Source organism: Humulus lupulus, chromosome 9, assembly GCF_963169125.1.
Source record: "Humulus lupulus chromosome 9, drHumLupu1.1, whole genome shotgun sequence".
In the NCBI taxonomy this organism is placed as follows: domain Eukaryota; kingdom Viridiplantae; phylum Streptophyta; class Magnoliopsida; order Rosales; family Cannabaceae; genus Humulus; species Humulus lupulus.
The window spans coordinates 131,204,030-131,221,881 of record NC_084801.1 but is presented as its reverse complement, the minus strand read 5'-3'; the positions used below and the strand labels follow the sequence as shown (position 1 = coordinate 131,221,881).

Sequence of the window (17,852 nt, the reverse complement as noted above, 5' to 3'; positions counted from 1 at the left end):
ATCATCATTTTGGGAAATTTTACACAAAGCAATGGGGACTCAGTTGAAGTTCAGTACCACATATCTTCCTGAGATAGATGACCAAAGTGAGTGAACAAATCAGATTCTGGAGGATATGCTGAGAGCATGTGTCATAGATTTTCAGGGATCATGGAGTAGATATCTACCTCTAATTGAGTTCTCTTATAACAACAGTTATCAGTCTACCATTGGGGTAGCTCCTTATGAAATGTTGTACAAAAGAAGGTGCAGGTCCCCACTCCATTGGGATGAGTTTGGAGAAAGTAAACTTCTTGGGCCGGATGTTGTTCAACGTACTAATGAGGCTATTCAAAAGATCAGGGCTCCAATGGTCACAGCTCAAAGCAGACAAAAATCTTATGCAAATCTGAGGCGAAGACATGTTGAATTTGAGGTTGGTGATCACGTGTTTCTTCGTGTGACACCACGGAAAGGAATAGCGGTGAAAAGGTTTGGCAAGAAAGGGAAGTCGAGTCCCAGGTTCGTCGACCCTTTGGAGATATTGGACAAAGTTGGTAACGTGGCTTACAGGGTAGCCTTACCACCATCATTAGCCGGGGTGCACAATGTGTTTCATATGTCACAACTTCGTAAATATGTGTCAGATCCGTCACATGTGCCAAGCTATGAGACTTTGGGTTTGCAGGAAGATTTGTCTTTCGATGAGCGTCTAGTGAAGATTCTTAATCGGAAGGACAAGGTTCTAAGAAATAAAACTATTTCCTTAGTGAAAATGATGTGGAGGAATAGTGTTGTTGAGGAAGCAACATGGGAGCTCGAATCAGATATGCTACAGCAATATCCGAAATTGTTTCAGTAAAATTTTGGGCAAAAAAATTTTTAGGGGGGATAATTTGTAATATCCATTTCTCGGAAGGGTAGATTTGTAACTTTGATATTGAGGGTATATTTTTCATTTTGCATATTTATGGGTTTAGATATATAGATATATATATATGGATTCCTATGGCAATAAAATTCATTGTTTCTTATGTTTAAATATCTTGGGAATGATTGTAAAATCCTGGCATGTGCATAATGCCAAATAAATAAATAATGACTCGGGTTAAAGTTATTATTTATTTTATGAATATTGTTATTATTATGAGTATAATAATAATAATAATATGGTATGATTTTTTTATTATTATTTTTATGAGTTATTATATTATTATTATTTAAATGAATTAAATAATAGTAATTATAAGCAATTATGAAATGAGTATAATGTCCCTATTTTTTTTGGATTTGTTGAGGGATATTTTGAGGACATTTTATGATAAAAAAATATTCGAAATATCTTATTAAAATTTGTGATATAACCAGTTATTATTTATTTTAACTGTTTAATTTTTTTTAAATAAATGAAAAATCCCTAGTTTTGTGGTAATTGGAGGAAGAAGCGTTCAAATATCAACCAAGTTATCTTTTACTTATTTATTTCTAGTTATAGCACGACCAAGAGAGTTTCTAAGTGAGAGAAATCATGGGAAGCAAGCAAAGAGAGAGAAAGAATTGTTTATCTCACAAAACCTAGAGAGAGAAATGATAATTTTGGGTTTGGGAAGCTTAGGTAAAATCTGGGTTGTTATGATCATTTTAGATGCATTATTTATGATCTAAGGAAGGTTTTTGATGTGATAAAAGGACCTAGAACTGTTGTTTTCGAAATCCACAAATTTTCACCATTAAAGTTAAGGTTCTTGGAGGATTTCAGATTTGAGAGTGTTTAGACAAATTTTGGGTGCATGGAGGCGTGTGTACAAGCTTAGAGGACTCCAATGATTAATTTGGACATAAAGAATCGGAGTTTAAAGGCTTAGAACGTAAAGTGCATATTTTTTTGCTCCATTTTTAGCGGTAGAATGGACTTGGAGAAGAAGACTTCGGAACAAGGTGTTACAGACATCTTTTTGGGCTGGGGTCTATTGTTTTGAAGTTCTGGACACAAGGGGATCATTTTCCAAGCAAGAGAAGGGTTGGAACGTAGCAAAACTCAGCGCTAGAGTCACCGGCACCGCAGAAGAAGACAACTCCGGCGATAGCTCTGGCGAACCCGATCTGGACATTTCCAAAGGTTTTTTTTTAAAAAAATTTCTTGTTTAAGATTCTACGTGATAATTTAGAGTGTTTGGTGAAGTTTGATATTTTTTTTTATAAATCCTTGATTTATTATGAATTATTTAATTTTTCTTAGGAAATAATTATGAAAAATACTTAATCTGTTCAAAAAATTCTTAGATAATTTTTATATAATCTATGATTGATACTAAACTATTTTGTATGTTTAGATTGAAGGTTTAAACGTTTTTTTTTTAATTTATCTTGAATTATTTTAATTAAAATGGGTTATCTACGTAGATAAATTATAAAAACTTACTTGGTGTTATTAAAATTATTGTTTACTTGGTGTTCTACATACTCTCAGTATGCAAAGTACCTCCACTAAAATGTCCTGCTACACTAGTAACCCAGATCTAGGTAACATGTACTCAAAATAGTAGTGGGCCGTACTAGCAGTAATTAATCTAAAGATTCTATAACTTTATTTTACTGCGAACTAATTATCTCAATCTTGATCCTCTCATACAAATATGAGATTGAGATCACATAGATGAACTTGGGAATTTTCAGATATTTACTTAATATTATTAACAATAATATAGTACATAAGTTACATCTATATAATAATTCAATTCAATCATTTATTTCATTAAATCCCTTGTCAACTACAATTGATTTATGGGCACTATTCTCAACACATATACCATAATCAATACTAAACCTTAATAAATCACACCTTAGCTTCGTTAATCAATACCCAATTTTGAACTATGAATGAACCACGAAACCTTGAAGAATAAAGCTAGCTACCAGTGTATAAATCATGAGATTATTAAATATGATAATTTAATCAAAGAGCTTTGATTAATAATGTAATATTTATTTGAGTGTGATATTATAGGTCCATAAGTCCCCAGGGTGGCTCTATCAACACCATATTAAGGTAAGAGTTAATACAATGGTATAACTGTAATTTGGGAATTTTAAAATAATTTTATTCTTCGAGTCAAGTGTGCAATTATATGATAATTGAGGTTGAATAATTAATTTAGAATTAATTGTTAATTTTTTCGAAAATATATTTATTAATTTAAATATGTAAATTTCTAATTTCTTATATGTAAATAATTAAATTAATTTTTTAAATTAATTATTTTATTTGAGTGGGAGAAAATAAAATTGGTTAGTGAAAAATAGTTTTTGAATTTTTTAATTTTAAAAGATGATGAGAATGATGATCATCAATTTGAATTTTGAATTTAAAATTTAAATTTTGAAATATTGTTGTCATCTTTTCCTTAAAAAGATTAACATCTTATTTTGTGAGAGATTGATTTTAATTAAATAATTAAATAAAAGAAAAATGCAAAATCCCTGAAAAGGGAATAGTAATACACGCCTGACATAGTCCAAGGACTGTGCCATGCGTGTACCACTATACAGATATTGTATCTATGTATTTTTTTTATTTAATTATTTAATAATTTGAAAATAGTTTTTCAAATATGGTAAGTTAGATATTTACCTAAAATCAAATCATATTATCATTATTATAATATATTTATATTACTACTATTATTATTATGAATAGTAAGGTAATATGAATATCTATATATATATATATATGATGTAGAAGAAGAAGAGAAAAACACACAATACACAAGAAAAATACATTAGACACAACACAATTCATAATTCATAATAGTTCTCAGAAGTTTTTGTTAGGCAAAAACTATCTCTTTCTTCTTCTTTATTCTAGCCAGTCTCACACCATAATCTAAATTCTCATGTGTTGAGAAATACTAGTGATTCCTAAAATACAAAGTTCCCACACACATCTTGTGTTGTAGAGAACACTCCGGAAGATTGTGATTTGAGTGCTCAAACCTTTGGATAGGAAGATCGCTAAAAATACAAAAAGACTCAAGGACACTTGATAGGCTTCAAGAGGTAAAAGTGTATTTTCTTGATTTTTTGTGTTTATATATTCTATATAAATATATTGTATATTTATATACATATTTGTTGCATGATTAATAGTATTGTATGGTAATGTTTCTGTATTGTTTTCTTGGTCATATAAATTGTTTTATATGATTAATGAAAAAAAATTATTGTTGTTGTTCTGTTGTTCATAAACAAACAATGGGTCCACCACACTAGTTTTCGTTGCGTGCTTTGAATTTTTTTCCAACACAAATATGGTGAAGGAAATGGAAGGCTTAAGGACCTACTTATAGTCTCCAAGCATAACATCCAACCTTGTTTCTCTCCCATTAGCTCAACTTACTTTCAAATTTCGAATTTTCCCTCCAACCTCTTCTCCTTATCTTATTCTTCGGCCACCCTATATTTGTGTAACAAATTCCCACTTTTCCTCCTCTAATGCCACACGCCTAAGCTTTGGTGTTCAAAGCGAGGTCAAGTCCACTTAATTTTTTTGTTCTTAGTCTACACGCCACCTAGCATATTCTTCCTCAAGTTTAATTGTTTAAATTCTATTTAACTCTTTCCTCCATAACCCTACATGCTATAATCTAGGACCTCAAATTAAAGTTGTTCCAACTAATCTAAAATCTCTCAAAATTATATTCTTTAGAAATCTCATAACCTTAGACCCATCTGTAGTAAAATGAACATTACTGAAGCTATAATTTGGACAATCTTGGTTCCATTGGAAAACTAATTCCATTATCTACAACATTTTAGAAATATCATTTTTCAAAAATCGTAATGTAACTAGGAAAACACCGGTTTTCAAGTTACAACACCCTAGAGTTACGAAAATTCCATTTAATTATCTAATTCTCCTAACCTTCACAATTATCTTAACCAACAAATTTAAATTCTAAATACTTTAGTATACTCTTATTCTAACTAATAAAGTCCAAACTTATCAAGGGCTTTAAATTAATACCATAATTAATCATAACCTATAAAATTATCATACTTAAGCAATCATCTCATATCCATATTCAAAGTAGTGAAACACAAAAAAATAAATTCTAGGAAATAGAATAATAACTTGGTTATTACAATCTTCCCTCCTTAAAAGAAATTTTATCTTCGAAATTGACTAACCAAATAATTCAGGATATTGTTCCTTCATGTCCTCCTCCAACTCCCACATTGCTTCTCTATCTGAACAATTACTCCACAGAACCTTGACTAGCGAGAAACTTTTGAACCTTAACTCATTAGTTCCTTTCTCTAGAATGTGTACTGATCGTTCATCATAACTCAAGTCTTGCTTCAGTTCTAAAACATCATAGTTTAGTACATGAGATGGATCTTACACATATTTCCTTAGCATCAAAATATGGAACACATTACGTGTCTCGGCTAATGCCAATGGTAGTGCTAATGATAGGCCACATGTCCAATCTTGTCCAGAATCTCAAATGGACTTATATATCGTGGACTTAGCTTACCATTCTTTCTGAAATTCATAACACCCTTCATAGGTGATACTTTCAAAAACACTTGATCACCTGCTACGAACTCAATATCCCTCCGCTTGGGATCTGCATAGCTATTTCGTCAACTCTAAGTAGTTATCATTCACTTTCTGATCTTCTCTATTGCTTCACTAGCCTCTCTTACTGCTTCCGGACCTAAACATCTCCTTTCACCAACCTCATCCTAGTGTAAAGGTGATCTACATTCCCATTCGTACAACATTTCATAGGGTGCCATCCCTATAGTAGACTTGTAGCTATTATCGTAAGAGAACTCTATTAGTGGTAAATATCAACTCTAAGACCTTGTGATGTCCAAAGCGCGGGCTCTCAACATATCTTCTAGAATCTGTATTGTATGTTCCTACTATCCATCTATCTGGGGATGAAATCCCGTACTCAACTTAAGATGTGTACCCATTGCGCTTGCATACTTTCCCAAAACTTTAACGAAAACACAGAGCCTCTATCTAACACTATTGTCTTGGGTAACCCATGTAGTCGCACAATCTTACTGACATATAGCTCTGCATAATGCTCTGATGTGTATGTGGTTCATACAAGTAGAAAATGCATTGACTTGGTGAGTTTATCAATTACCACCCAAACTAAATCGTACTGCTTTGTTGTTTTGGGTAACCGCACTACAAAATCCATAGCTATATCATCCCATTTCCATTCGGGAATTTTTAGTGGTTGTATTGGTCCAGTAGGTCTTTGATGCTCTGTTTTCACTTGCTGACAAGTGAGGCACTTGGCTAGATATTATGCTACATCTTTCTTCATTCATGGCCACCAGTACATAGTTTTCAAGTCATTATACATCTTGGTAGACCCTGGATGTAACGAATAGGGCATAGTGCGTCCCTCCTTCATTATACACCACTTAATATCGTCATCATTTGGCACACACACACACACATGCTTTATAACAAAGAAAGCCCCCTTTTGACATTGAGAACTCCTTATCCTTGTTATCTTGTAGCAAAGCCTTTTGCTTGAGCAAAGCATCTTCTTCACCTTTTTTTCTTTTAATCTACTCCAATAAAGTTGACAGCAATGTGAGATTTGCCAAACTCCTAATCACTAATTCGATTCCAACTTTTACAATCTCCTACTGTAATAGCCATTCTATTCCTTTTAAGTTAGACATGTTTCCATAACTTCGCCTACTTAAAGCGTCTGCCACAACACTGGCTTTACCCGGGTGGTACAAAATCTCGCAGTCAAAATTCTTCACCAGTTCCAGCCATCTCCTCTGCCTCATATTCAATTATGTCTAGGTGAAGAAGTACTTCAGACTCTTGTGGTCCGTGTAGATTTCACACTTCTCTCCATACAGATAGTACCTCCAAATGTTTAATGCGAAAACCATCGCTGTTAACTCAAGATCATGAGTAGGGTACCTCTATTCGTACTCCTTCAACTTCTTGAGCCATAGGCTACTACCTTGTCATTTTGCATTAACACACAACCCAACCCTTGTTTGGATGCATCGCAATATACAAAAAATTTATCCTTATTGGTGGGTACACATAAAACTGGCACATATATTAACTTATCCTTCAATTTTTGGAAATTATTCTCACATTTGTTATTCCAAACAAACTTTTGCTGCTTCTAAGTCAAATTTGTTAAGGGTGTTGATATCTTTAAGAATCCCTCAACAAACCTCCTATAATCTCTTGCCGTTCACAAGAAGCTTCTTACTTTCATTGTGTTCTTAGGTTTTGGCCAATCCCTTACAGCTTCGATTTTAGCAGGATTCACTTCCACTCAATCATTAGACATCATATGACCTAAAAAGGCTACCTTTTCCAAACATAACTCACATTTCTTGAACTTCGCATACACCTGATGTTCCTTGAGTCTGTTTAGTGCCAACCAAAGGTGTTCCTCATGTTCGGCCACAGTCTTTGAGTAGAATAGAATGTCGTCTATGAATACCACCACAAACTTGTCCAAAAAAATCTTTGAATACCCGATTCAAAATGTCCATGAACGCAACTAGGGCATTCGTTAGTCCAAATGATATTACTAAGAACTTGTAGTGTCCATACCGAGTCTGAAAAGTTGTTTTGGGAATATCCTCTTCTCACACTCTTAATTGGTGATATCCCGACCGTAGATCAATTTTGAAAATATCGCCGATCCTTGAAGTTGATCGAAGAGATCATCTATCCGTGGTAAGGGTTTGTTCTTAATAATGACTTTATTAAGTTCCTGGTAGTCACTACACATGCGCATAGACCCATCCTTCTTTTTGACAAACAGTTTTGGCGATCCCCAAGGTGAATAACTTGGTCGGATAAACCCATTATCCAACAATTCTTGTAACTACATTCTTAACTCCTCCACCTCCGTTGGCACCATTTGGTAAGGATATTTTAAAATTGGACTCGTTTCTTGCGCTAGCTCTAAAATGAATTTTATTTCCCAGATTCGAGGCAATCTGAGTAGGTCCTCTGGAAACACCTCAGGAAATTCACACATTATGTGAACATTTTCCAGCTTACATTGTGTTTCTTCCACGACAGTTGCTAAATGCACCTAACATCCCTTGCGTATCATCCTTTGTATTTCTAATGCCGTGAAAATGGGTTCTCGAGGTCCTATTATGTCTCCCATAAAAATGAATTGTCCTCCATTTTCAGTCTTTATGATTACCATCTTTCTTCTACAGTCTATTGCATCCCTGTGTCTCGCTAACAAGTCCATGCCCAAGATCACATCATAGTCTTTTATATCCAACTCTATTAGATTTGCTAGCAACTCTTGGTCTTCAATTCTGACTGATGCCTCACTCACTCCCCTGGATGATATCATTACCTCTCTCAAGGGTAATTCCGTAGCAAACTTATCTCTAAAGTATTCACAAGGTTTGTCTAATCTATCTATCATCTTTATAGAAACAAAAGAATGTGTAGCTCTAGAATCGAACAAGATAGTGCATAACATTGCAAAAATAGATAGCTAACATGTTACTACCGTATTGCTAGTCTTTGCCTTTCCCTGAGTTAGGGAAAATACACAAGCTGAAACCAATTTTTCATCCTTCTTCTGCTTGGTTACTTGTGGGCAGTTCTTCTTTATGTGACCCTCCTGACCACACTTGTAGCATGCATGTGACTTGTACTTACATTCTCCTGGATGCTTCTTGTTGCATTTAGGGCACTAGGGATAACTCTACATACTGCTTCTGAGCACTGTTGTTACTTGCATTCGTTTTCCCCCTCTTTTCAACTTCATTACTCTTGTTTTCGGGAAACTTCTTTTTGTTATCGCCTTATGTTGAATTTACCTTCTTAACTTCTCTCCAAGAAGCCCCCGCTTTCCATATGAGATCCTCCATGAGTTATGCTTCCAAGGCTCTTTTCAATGTTTCAGCATAAGTGGTAACCCCAAAACTTGTCATCTTCACATCATGAGCAATCATAGGTTTCAACCTTCTCACAGACCTATAAATTTGGAGTGTCTCTATTGGCACTAAATCTACTACAAACTTTTGGGCATATGCAATTACTGTGAACTTTCCTTGGACTAAGGCTATGAATTCATCTACTCGGGTAGCAAGTATTGCAGCACTATAATACTTCTTATTAAAGACCTGAATGAAGTCGGCCTAGGTCATAGTAGCCACATTTCTAGTTTTCTTAACAACGTCCCACCATATGCAAGCATCCTTATTTAGTAAACTCGATGTACATGACACTCAGTCCTCATCATTAAGCCTCATATGTTCCAATATATATTCTATGGATCTTAACCACTCTTCTGCCCCTATTGGATCCGTGCTTCCTTCAAAATTTGGCGGGTGCTGCTTGCAAAATCGTTCTCTGGAAACTCATAATGGTGGTTCGACATTTGCATGTATGGGGCCAGGGGTAGTCCTCTATATAGTTGTTGTTGTTCTTAGACTTGTGGAACTAGCTTATGATAGTGTTGCAGTTCCTCCTCCCGTCTTCTGAGTTCCTCTCTCAGTTGCATGTTTTCTCTCTCTAGGTCCACCTGCCTAAGCGCGGGAGCTTCAACTCGAACTTCTAGAACCGCTTCAGCTGCTGGTGCAACAGACGTTCCTGTAAGAAACTCCCTAAACTAATTACTTTGTAAAATATCGTTCAGTTCATATTTACCTCTATTTCCTTGGGATTCAAAAACCCTAGCCTTCCTAGTGTTGATGGCAAGAACGAAATGAGAGACAAACTTCTCTCTATGGTGTTGGGCAGCCACTAAGGTGTTAAGAGGAAGAAGAAGATAACAAGGAAAAGAAAAAGGGAAACCTAACACTTAAATCCTTACCCTAGCCGACTCCTCCCTCTAGCACATTCTCATTCATAGACCAATTAATCCCCTTGATTCCCTCTTCTATTATCATGAAAATTGACAACTAAAGATTGATGGACTTATCTACAAAAATGGAAATAACCACCAATGGCAAATCCAATGGTTGACCGACACCCACACACACCTTGCACACTCTCACATTCAACTAGCACTAATAGAGGAAACAATCAATTCCTTTATTTTCCAATTAACAAAAATAATTACAAGAAAAGGTAACTCTAAAAATCTAGAGAAATGATCAAGGAAATTTCTATTGGCTTCAAATCAAGGAAAATAATCTAAAAATAGAAACAACACAATTGTTCATTTTACCTTGATTGCAATATAATCCAATTATTGCATCTAATATTCAAATGATTCTCAAGATAGAAACTTTGGGTGTCTTGGTCATTACTACATGTGCACACACAATACAAGGCTAGAAAAGGTCTCAACATTCATTCTCATGTTATGTCACACTTAATTTCTATTTTAAACCTTATAGTAAACTAATAATTCACAAAGCAACTAATTTCAAACATTTCAAAACAATTAAAAACAATCCGATTAAAGAGTCAATTCAAAATAACATACACAAAAACAAATAAATAATAATTAATTAAATAAAAAAATAAAATATTTGGTACGCTACAATATGAAAGACGTTATGCATTTTAGCTAGTGCTGGGGGCAGTGCTAAAAGGCACACAAATTTTCTAACTCTGTCCAAAATGCATAACCCCCTTCATTGGCAAGACTCTCAAGAACACAAACATGCCAACTGAAAACTTGATGTCCCTTCTCTTAAGGTTTGTGTAGCTCTTTTGCCTACTTTGAGCAGTAAGCATCCTTTGGTGAATTTTCTCACTCCCCTCACTGGCTTCCCTAACAGCCTCGGGGCCTAAAATATGATTCTCCCCAACCTCATCCCAGTGCAAGGGAGATCTACACTTGCGTCCATAAAGCATCTCATAGGGAGTCATTCTAATAGTGGACTGATAACTATTATTATAGGAGAACTCCATCAGGGGTAAGTATCGGCTCCAAGATTCCAAAAAGTCAAAAGCACGACACCTCAACATATCTTATAAAATTTGAATAGTCCTTTCAGACTGCCTGTAGGTCTGGGGGTGAAAGGTGGTACTGAATTTCAACCTTGTAATCCCTTCCAAGAGATTTATGTGAAGACTGACCCTATGTCAGAGATAATCGAATTCGGTACAACGTGAAGTCTCACTATCTCACCAACAAATAATTCTATCTACTAGTCTGCTGAGTAGGTGGTCTTAACTGGCAGGAAATGGACAGACTTAGTGAGCCTGTCTACTATTACCCAAGCAAAATCATGTTGTTTTGTGGTCCTAGGTAATCCCACCACAAAATCCATCGCTATATCTTTCCACTTCCATTCTAGAACGTAAAGTGGTTAAAGTATCCTTGCTGGCCTTTGGTGTTCTGCTTTCACTTGCTGACATGTCAAACATCTGGCAACAAACGCAGCAACATCTTTCTTCATTCTAGGCCACCGTTACAATTCTTTAAGGTCTTGGTACATATTAGTCGACCCTGGATGTAAGGAATAGGGTGTTGTATGCACCTCTTTCATAATACTTGCCTTAATCTCATCATTGTTAGGCACACAAATCTTATCCTTCCATCACAACAATCTTCCGTTAGACATAGCAAAGTCGCTGCTAGCACTCTCTTGTACCAGAGCCTCTTCCTTCATTAGGGCTTCATCTATCATCTACCCTTCTCTAATCTATTCTATTAGGGAGGACTGTAGAGTGAGGTTCTCCTGTCACTAACTCAATACCAACGTTAATAATTTCTTTCTGTAAAGGTGCCTCAATTGTGCTCAGAGCTGAGACACTTCCATGTCCTCGCGTAAATAATGCATCGGCCACCACATTGGCCTCGCCTGGGTGGTATAGAATTTTGCAATCATAGTCCTTCACTAATTCTAATCACCTCTGTTGTCTCATATTCACTTCTTTCTAGGTGAAGAAGTACTTCAGACTTTTATGATCAGTTTATATCTCACACTTATCTCCATAAAGGTGGTGTCTCCATATTTTTCAGTGTGAACACTACTGCTGCTAGTTCAAGATTATGGTTGGGGTACCTTTGCTCATAGTCCTTGAGTTGTCTCGAGGCCTAAGCTACCACTTTCCAATTTTGCATCAACACACAACCCAACCCATTCTTAGATGCATCACAATACACCACGAACTTCCGTCCCTTTGAGGGAACACAAAGGATCAGTGCAAGGATCAACATATCTTTCATAGTCTGAAAGCTTTCTTCACACTTCACAGTCCATGTGAACTTTTGGTGTTTGCAAGTTAGGTTGGTCAAAGGTGTGGAAATCTTAGAGAAACCCTCAAAAAACTTACGATAGTAGCCCGCTAACCTTAAGAAGCTTCGAACCTCTGAGGCATTCTTAGGTTTGGGCCAGTCTCTAATGGCCTCGATCTTCGCTGGGTCCACTGGTACTCTATTCTTGGACACTATATGCCCTAGGAAGGTCACTTGTTCCTACCAAAACTCACACTTAGAGAACTTAGCATAGAGTTGGTGCTCTCATAGTTTCTTGAGCGTCAACCTCAAGTGCTCCTCATGCTCCTCCTTAGTCTTTGAGTAGATAAGGATATCGCCTATAAACACCACTACAAATTTATCCAAATAGTTCTTAAACATTCTGTTTATCATTTCCATGAATGTCATTGGGGCATTGGTGAGTCCACAAGACATCACTAAAAACTCAAAATACCTATAGCGGGTTCCGAATGTCGTCTTGGGAATATCTCCCTCCTTCACGTTTAGCTGATGGTACACTGCTGCTCCTTGTAGTTGGTCAAAGAGGTCATCTATCCTAGGAAATGGATATTTTTTCTTAATTGTTACCTTACTAAGTTCTCGGTAATCGATGCACATTCTCATAGTTTTGTCTTTCTTTTTCAGAAACAGAATTGGTGCTCCCCATGGTGATTGACTAGGTCATATGAACCCCTTGTCCAAAAAATCATGTAGTTGGGTCTTGAGTTCTTTCAACTCTACAGGTTCCATTCGATAGGGTGCCTTGGAATTGTGTTGTTACGAATTCGATTTCTCTGTCCGAGGGTAAACTTGGTAAGTCCTCGGGAAACACCTCCAGGAACTCATAAATGATGTTAACATTCTTTGGTTTCAGCTCAGTCTCCTTAGACTTATCCACAACATTTTCCAAAAATGTTGTACACCCATGCTGCATCATGTTCCAAGATTCTTATGCAGATATGATAGGTGTGCGAAATCCTGTCACTTCTCCCTTAAAAGAAAAGAGTTCCCCTTCCTCAGGTTTGAACTCTACTATCTTTCTCTGACAGTCTATCATTATTCCGTATTTGGCTAACTAGTCCATGCCAAGTATAAAATCATAATCTGGTATGTCTAACTCTATGAGGTTTGTTGGGCACTTTCTGCCCTCGGCTACTATGAAAGATGACTGTAACCACCTAGTTGATGACATAATGTCTCCTGATGGTAACATGGTACTAAAACTATGCTAAAATAGTTTACAAGACAATCCCAGTTTACCAATTACATTTATAGCAAAATAAGATTGAGTCGCTCCAAAAATTTATGAGGACTCTGCATATCATACCAGATATAGGAAGCTAACATGTGACGATGGTATTACTGTTGGCTGCTTCCTTTTGAGTCAAAGCAAAGACTTTGGCTGGCACTAAATTTCCATTATTGCCTTGCCTTGCTCCTGCTCTCCATTGTGGGCAATCCTTCTTTAGGTGGCCCACATGACCGCATTTGTAACATTTATTAGTGCCTGCTTGACAGTCTCCTAGATGTCGGCACGAGCATTTCGGGCAGGTAGGGTATTCAACCTTGTGGTTTTGGTGATTTCCATGGTTATGACCATTGTTGTGACTGCTATGGTTGTTGTGGTGGTTATGGTTGTTATGATTATTTCCATTTGGGGCCAGGGTCTAGGCCTCTTGTCATTGCCACTGCTCTATCCCTCATGGGCCATCCTCTTATTGTCCTCATGGAAGCCCTTGTTTTTGTTGGTCTCCCTTCTTGCAACACTATCCTTCCATATGCAGACATCCAAGTATTCTGCATCAAGAGCCTTATCAAAATATCAGCAAAACTAATCACCTCAACACTGGTCAGCTTTACATGCCTAGCAATCATGGGCTTTAGTCCTCTCACAAACCTTTTAACTCGCATGGCCTTAGGTGGTACTATCTCGAGTGCAAACCTTGCCAATATATCAAATTTCTAGGCATATTCGGTGATAGAAAGGCTTCCCTGAACTAGGGTCACAAATTCATCAACCCTGGTTGGCAGTACAACTACACTGTAATACTTGTTGCTAAACGCTTGCACAAAATCTGCCAAGGTCATAGTATGTAGGTCGTGGGTTTACTTCACCACATCCCACCATATCCTTACATCCATCTTAAGTAGGTGAGCTTCACACAAAACCCTTTGATGGTCATTCAGCTCCATGTGGTCATAGATAGCCTCTACTAACTTAACGCAATCTTCCACCACCATAGGGTCGGCTTTCCCTACAAAGATAGGTGGGGCTTACTTCCTAAAGTGTTCATAGACTGGCTCAAAACCGTAGGCCATTGGTAATGGTGCATGTGGTGGTACTGGAGGCTTAGGTTGTGCCAACGATACTTGGGATGCTTGGGGTACTTGTCAGGCTTGGGCCAACTCTTCGTCCCTTTGCCTTAACTATTCTCTTAACCTTGCAACTTCTGTAGCTGATTCCACAGCTGGGGCTACTGGCTGAGCTAGTGGCATTCTCATATCAGGGATTTCAGCAGTAGTAGGGCTTGTAGAGGCACCTCTTCCTTTACCTCTTCCCCTTCCTTTGCCACCTCTTGTGCCTCTTCCTCTTGTCAATGTGATGAAATTCTAAGGCACCAAAAGAAAAGCATAAGAGAGGATAATCGCATAGTGTTTTTATTACTTAAGAGCTAATCGTAACGGTTTCCATGTGTAATGCCCTAGTTAATCAAGACTGTTACACTGTGTGTTTAAAATAGTGTTTAACTTACTAAGTGAGTCATTTGGACAAAAATGTGTAATTAAAGACTAAGTCAAGGTCAGATATTAAAAAGTTTGGTCAACAAGTGATTATTTTTCATTAAAATATTAACTTCATACACGGGATCCCAAAAATCGGTTACAGACTGATAAAAGATAAATGAAATACAAATTAGTCATCCTAAGTGGCAAAACAGGATTTAACCTTAGTTCCTCCCAGGCTACCTCGACTGTGGCGGTCGAGTAGGCTGCATATGTACACACCGCCCCTGAAGCTCTCCAACTCATGGCTGGCCCGGCTAACCCTTCCCTTTACCTACACCACATATCACCCATGAGCCAAGGCTCAGCAAGAAAACTTAAATCAACATGCACAACTGAACAACATTAATAATAACAGTAAACCTAAATCAATAAATTCAATTAACAACAAGATATAAGCAACCACCTTAACAGTAATATTCAACTCAATCAAACGTATAACCCAAGTTCATCAATCAATACAAATAGTTAAGTACCAACTGCACTCTTGTTTATTGTATAATGCTCAGGCCCTACGCCCTTAGGCCAAGTCTTCTGGTGTTATAGCCAACCCCGACACACTTAGGCCAGGCTGTGTTCCACCCGCTTGCTTCGGCCCCCAGCGCCCTTAGGCTGGTCTTTAAAACAGATATAATCACAAATACACATTGCACAACAAGCAATCGAAGGCAGCATATACAAGCATGTCTATCTAGCTATTCTCAGATACAAATATATTCACAAACATAATATATTCGTTAACAAGGGTCTAAGCCCCATCCACAACCCGGGTGTAGTTTTCTTACCTCGAGTCCCGAGCTGAAGGTGTAGAGCGGTCCCGAGCACGATCCTTAATCTCGAGCCTTAACAGTATATCCTAGTCACAATGCGATAATGGATAAACATTAAAATCATTAACCAATTAATAGCTTTAAAAATAACATACTAGCCTACGGGACCTTGAATTCTACTAAATCATGTAGTAGAATCCTTCCCGAGCACTTAGGTTTGAGTTCCCGAGCTTAAAAGTCTGTGTCGGTTATTTTCTTCAATTAGAGTCGTGGCCTAACCCCCTAGGGCCGCAGTGCGCTACAAGTCAGAGGGCCCCGAGCCTCTCTTCTGGGGACACGGGCCACGACGTGCTCCTACCTGTGCCACGGCGCTCGGGCAAAATTACAAAGAACCCCTCCCTCCTTGCACACACGGGCCGCGGCGCCTGAAGAACAGGGTCGCGACTCATGCCCAAAACCCAGAATTCCCAGCATTTCCCCTACATTTCCTACAAGCCAAAACAATCTGAATTCACCCCAAATATAAACTAAAGCTAGAATTGAATATCTCAAGCATTCCCAAACACTATAAACAACATATGAATCCTCAAAAATCAAGCCAACACATCACAAAAGCCTAAAATCCAAACCTTGAGTTCAAAACTCAAGAACACCAAAACAAGCGTAAAATTCAATCAAGAACAAAGAAATTTACTTACCCCTACTGCAGATTACGACCCTGAGCTAATCCTTCAATGATCCTAGCCCAATTCCAGCTTGAATCCACAAACTCCCAAGCTCTTCCCTTCCTAAATGATCAAACCCACCAAGGCACCAAGAAGAGGAAAGGAAACCGACTAGGGAGAGAGAGAGAGCTCCATACTTTTTGATGGATTCTGAGGCTTCCCTTAAGCTTATCCCTCACACAAAGACCAAAATACCCTCTAAGTTATCCTTAGCCTCCTATTTAGCTTAAGGGAAAATCCATCATTCTACCGCATTTCCCGCTAATCCTCAAGTCGTCCTATAAGTTTTCAATTAATCCCGACACGCCCAACTAATCACCAAATAATTGTTCGTTAACCAATAAAGCCAAATTTGCACTAAGTCCTCGAAATACCCCTAAGCTCACCCCGAGACGAGTATTAGACCCCATTGTGACTATTCCGCTATTCTTCTCATTAGGATTTCCTCGGACCAAATACAGCAAATATATCCCCATAGTAATGTGGTCCCAATCATTTAACACATATAATCACATTTATGCTCTCAACGGGCCAAAATTACAAATATGTCCGTATTGACAAGAACGGACCCACATGCATATATAATCATATTTCCATGTAAATCATGTATGCCACGTAGTCACACTTTTATTCATTTAATTCCACATATATATATCATATTGTGCCCTCTAGGAACCGTAATCAAGGCACTCAGCCTTAATAGCAAATTCGAGACGTTACAACTATCCCCTCCTTATCGAAATTTCATCCTCAAAATTTATTCAAACATCTCATGATACCAATCCCACAAACCTGACTATAGCTTCAGAGTCTAGTTCTTTACCTTGATATCTCTTTGCAACACCCTCACAGGAGTGACCGTCTTATTCTGTAAGACTTTATCTCATTTATCAAAAATGTCACTGGCTTTTCCTTGCACAGTTGATTCCACTGATATCCTAGGGTCTCCTCACCCCATCAACGGTAATACATAACATTTCTTTCCTTGACATTGGCACCAGTAACACCTTATGAGCCTCTACCCATGCTAGGTTAAGGCTAGTCTATAGGCCCTTGGCCTAATCCTTATTAGGATCTTACAAGTCTATCAATTTTAAAGTCAAAACTCCTCTTTCTTTCCTAAGCTATCTTATCCTTTTTAGTCCCCCATAATCGGAGAAGTACAAAGTCTCCAATCTTGGAAGTCCACATTCCTATATTTAAATTCGCAAACTCTTATATCCTTTCAAAAAAGCAGACACTCCTGCCCTATCAATCCTTAAATAGCTCATTGGTTCCCCGAACCAATTCTGAACTAGAACACTTCCTATCCCTCTTTCACTTCTCGAAACGAGTACTTATTGCTCCCTGTCACACTATATCTTATTCAGAGTCACCCTAGTCATTGA

General features: G+C 37.4%; 1 protein-coding gene across 1 annotated transcript; it reads left to right on the top strand.

Moving 5' to 3' along the window:
• The first annotated feature begins 229 nt into the window (after positions 1-229).
• On the top strand, positions 230-841 carry LOC133800050 (uncharacterized). Its single transcript, XM_062238030.1, has one exon. It carries the CDS (start codon positions 230-232, stop codon positions 839-841), a length of 612 nt encoding a protein of 203 aa, XP_062094014.1.
• Positions 842-17,852: the final 17,011 nt, after the last annotated feature.

Coding starts and splice junctions, on each gene's coding strand:
- LOC133800050 (XM_062238030.1), top strand. CDS start 230: ATGTTGTACAAAAGAAGGTGCAGGTCCCCACTCCATTGGGATGAGTTT.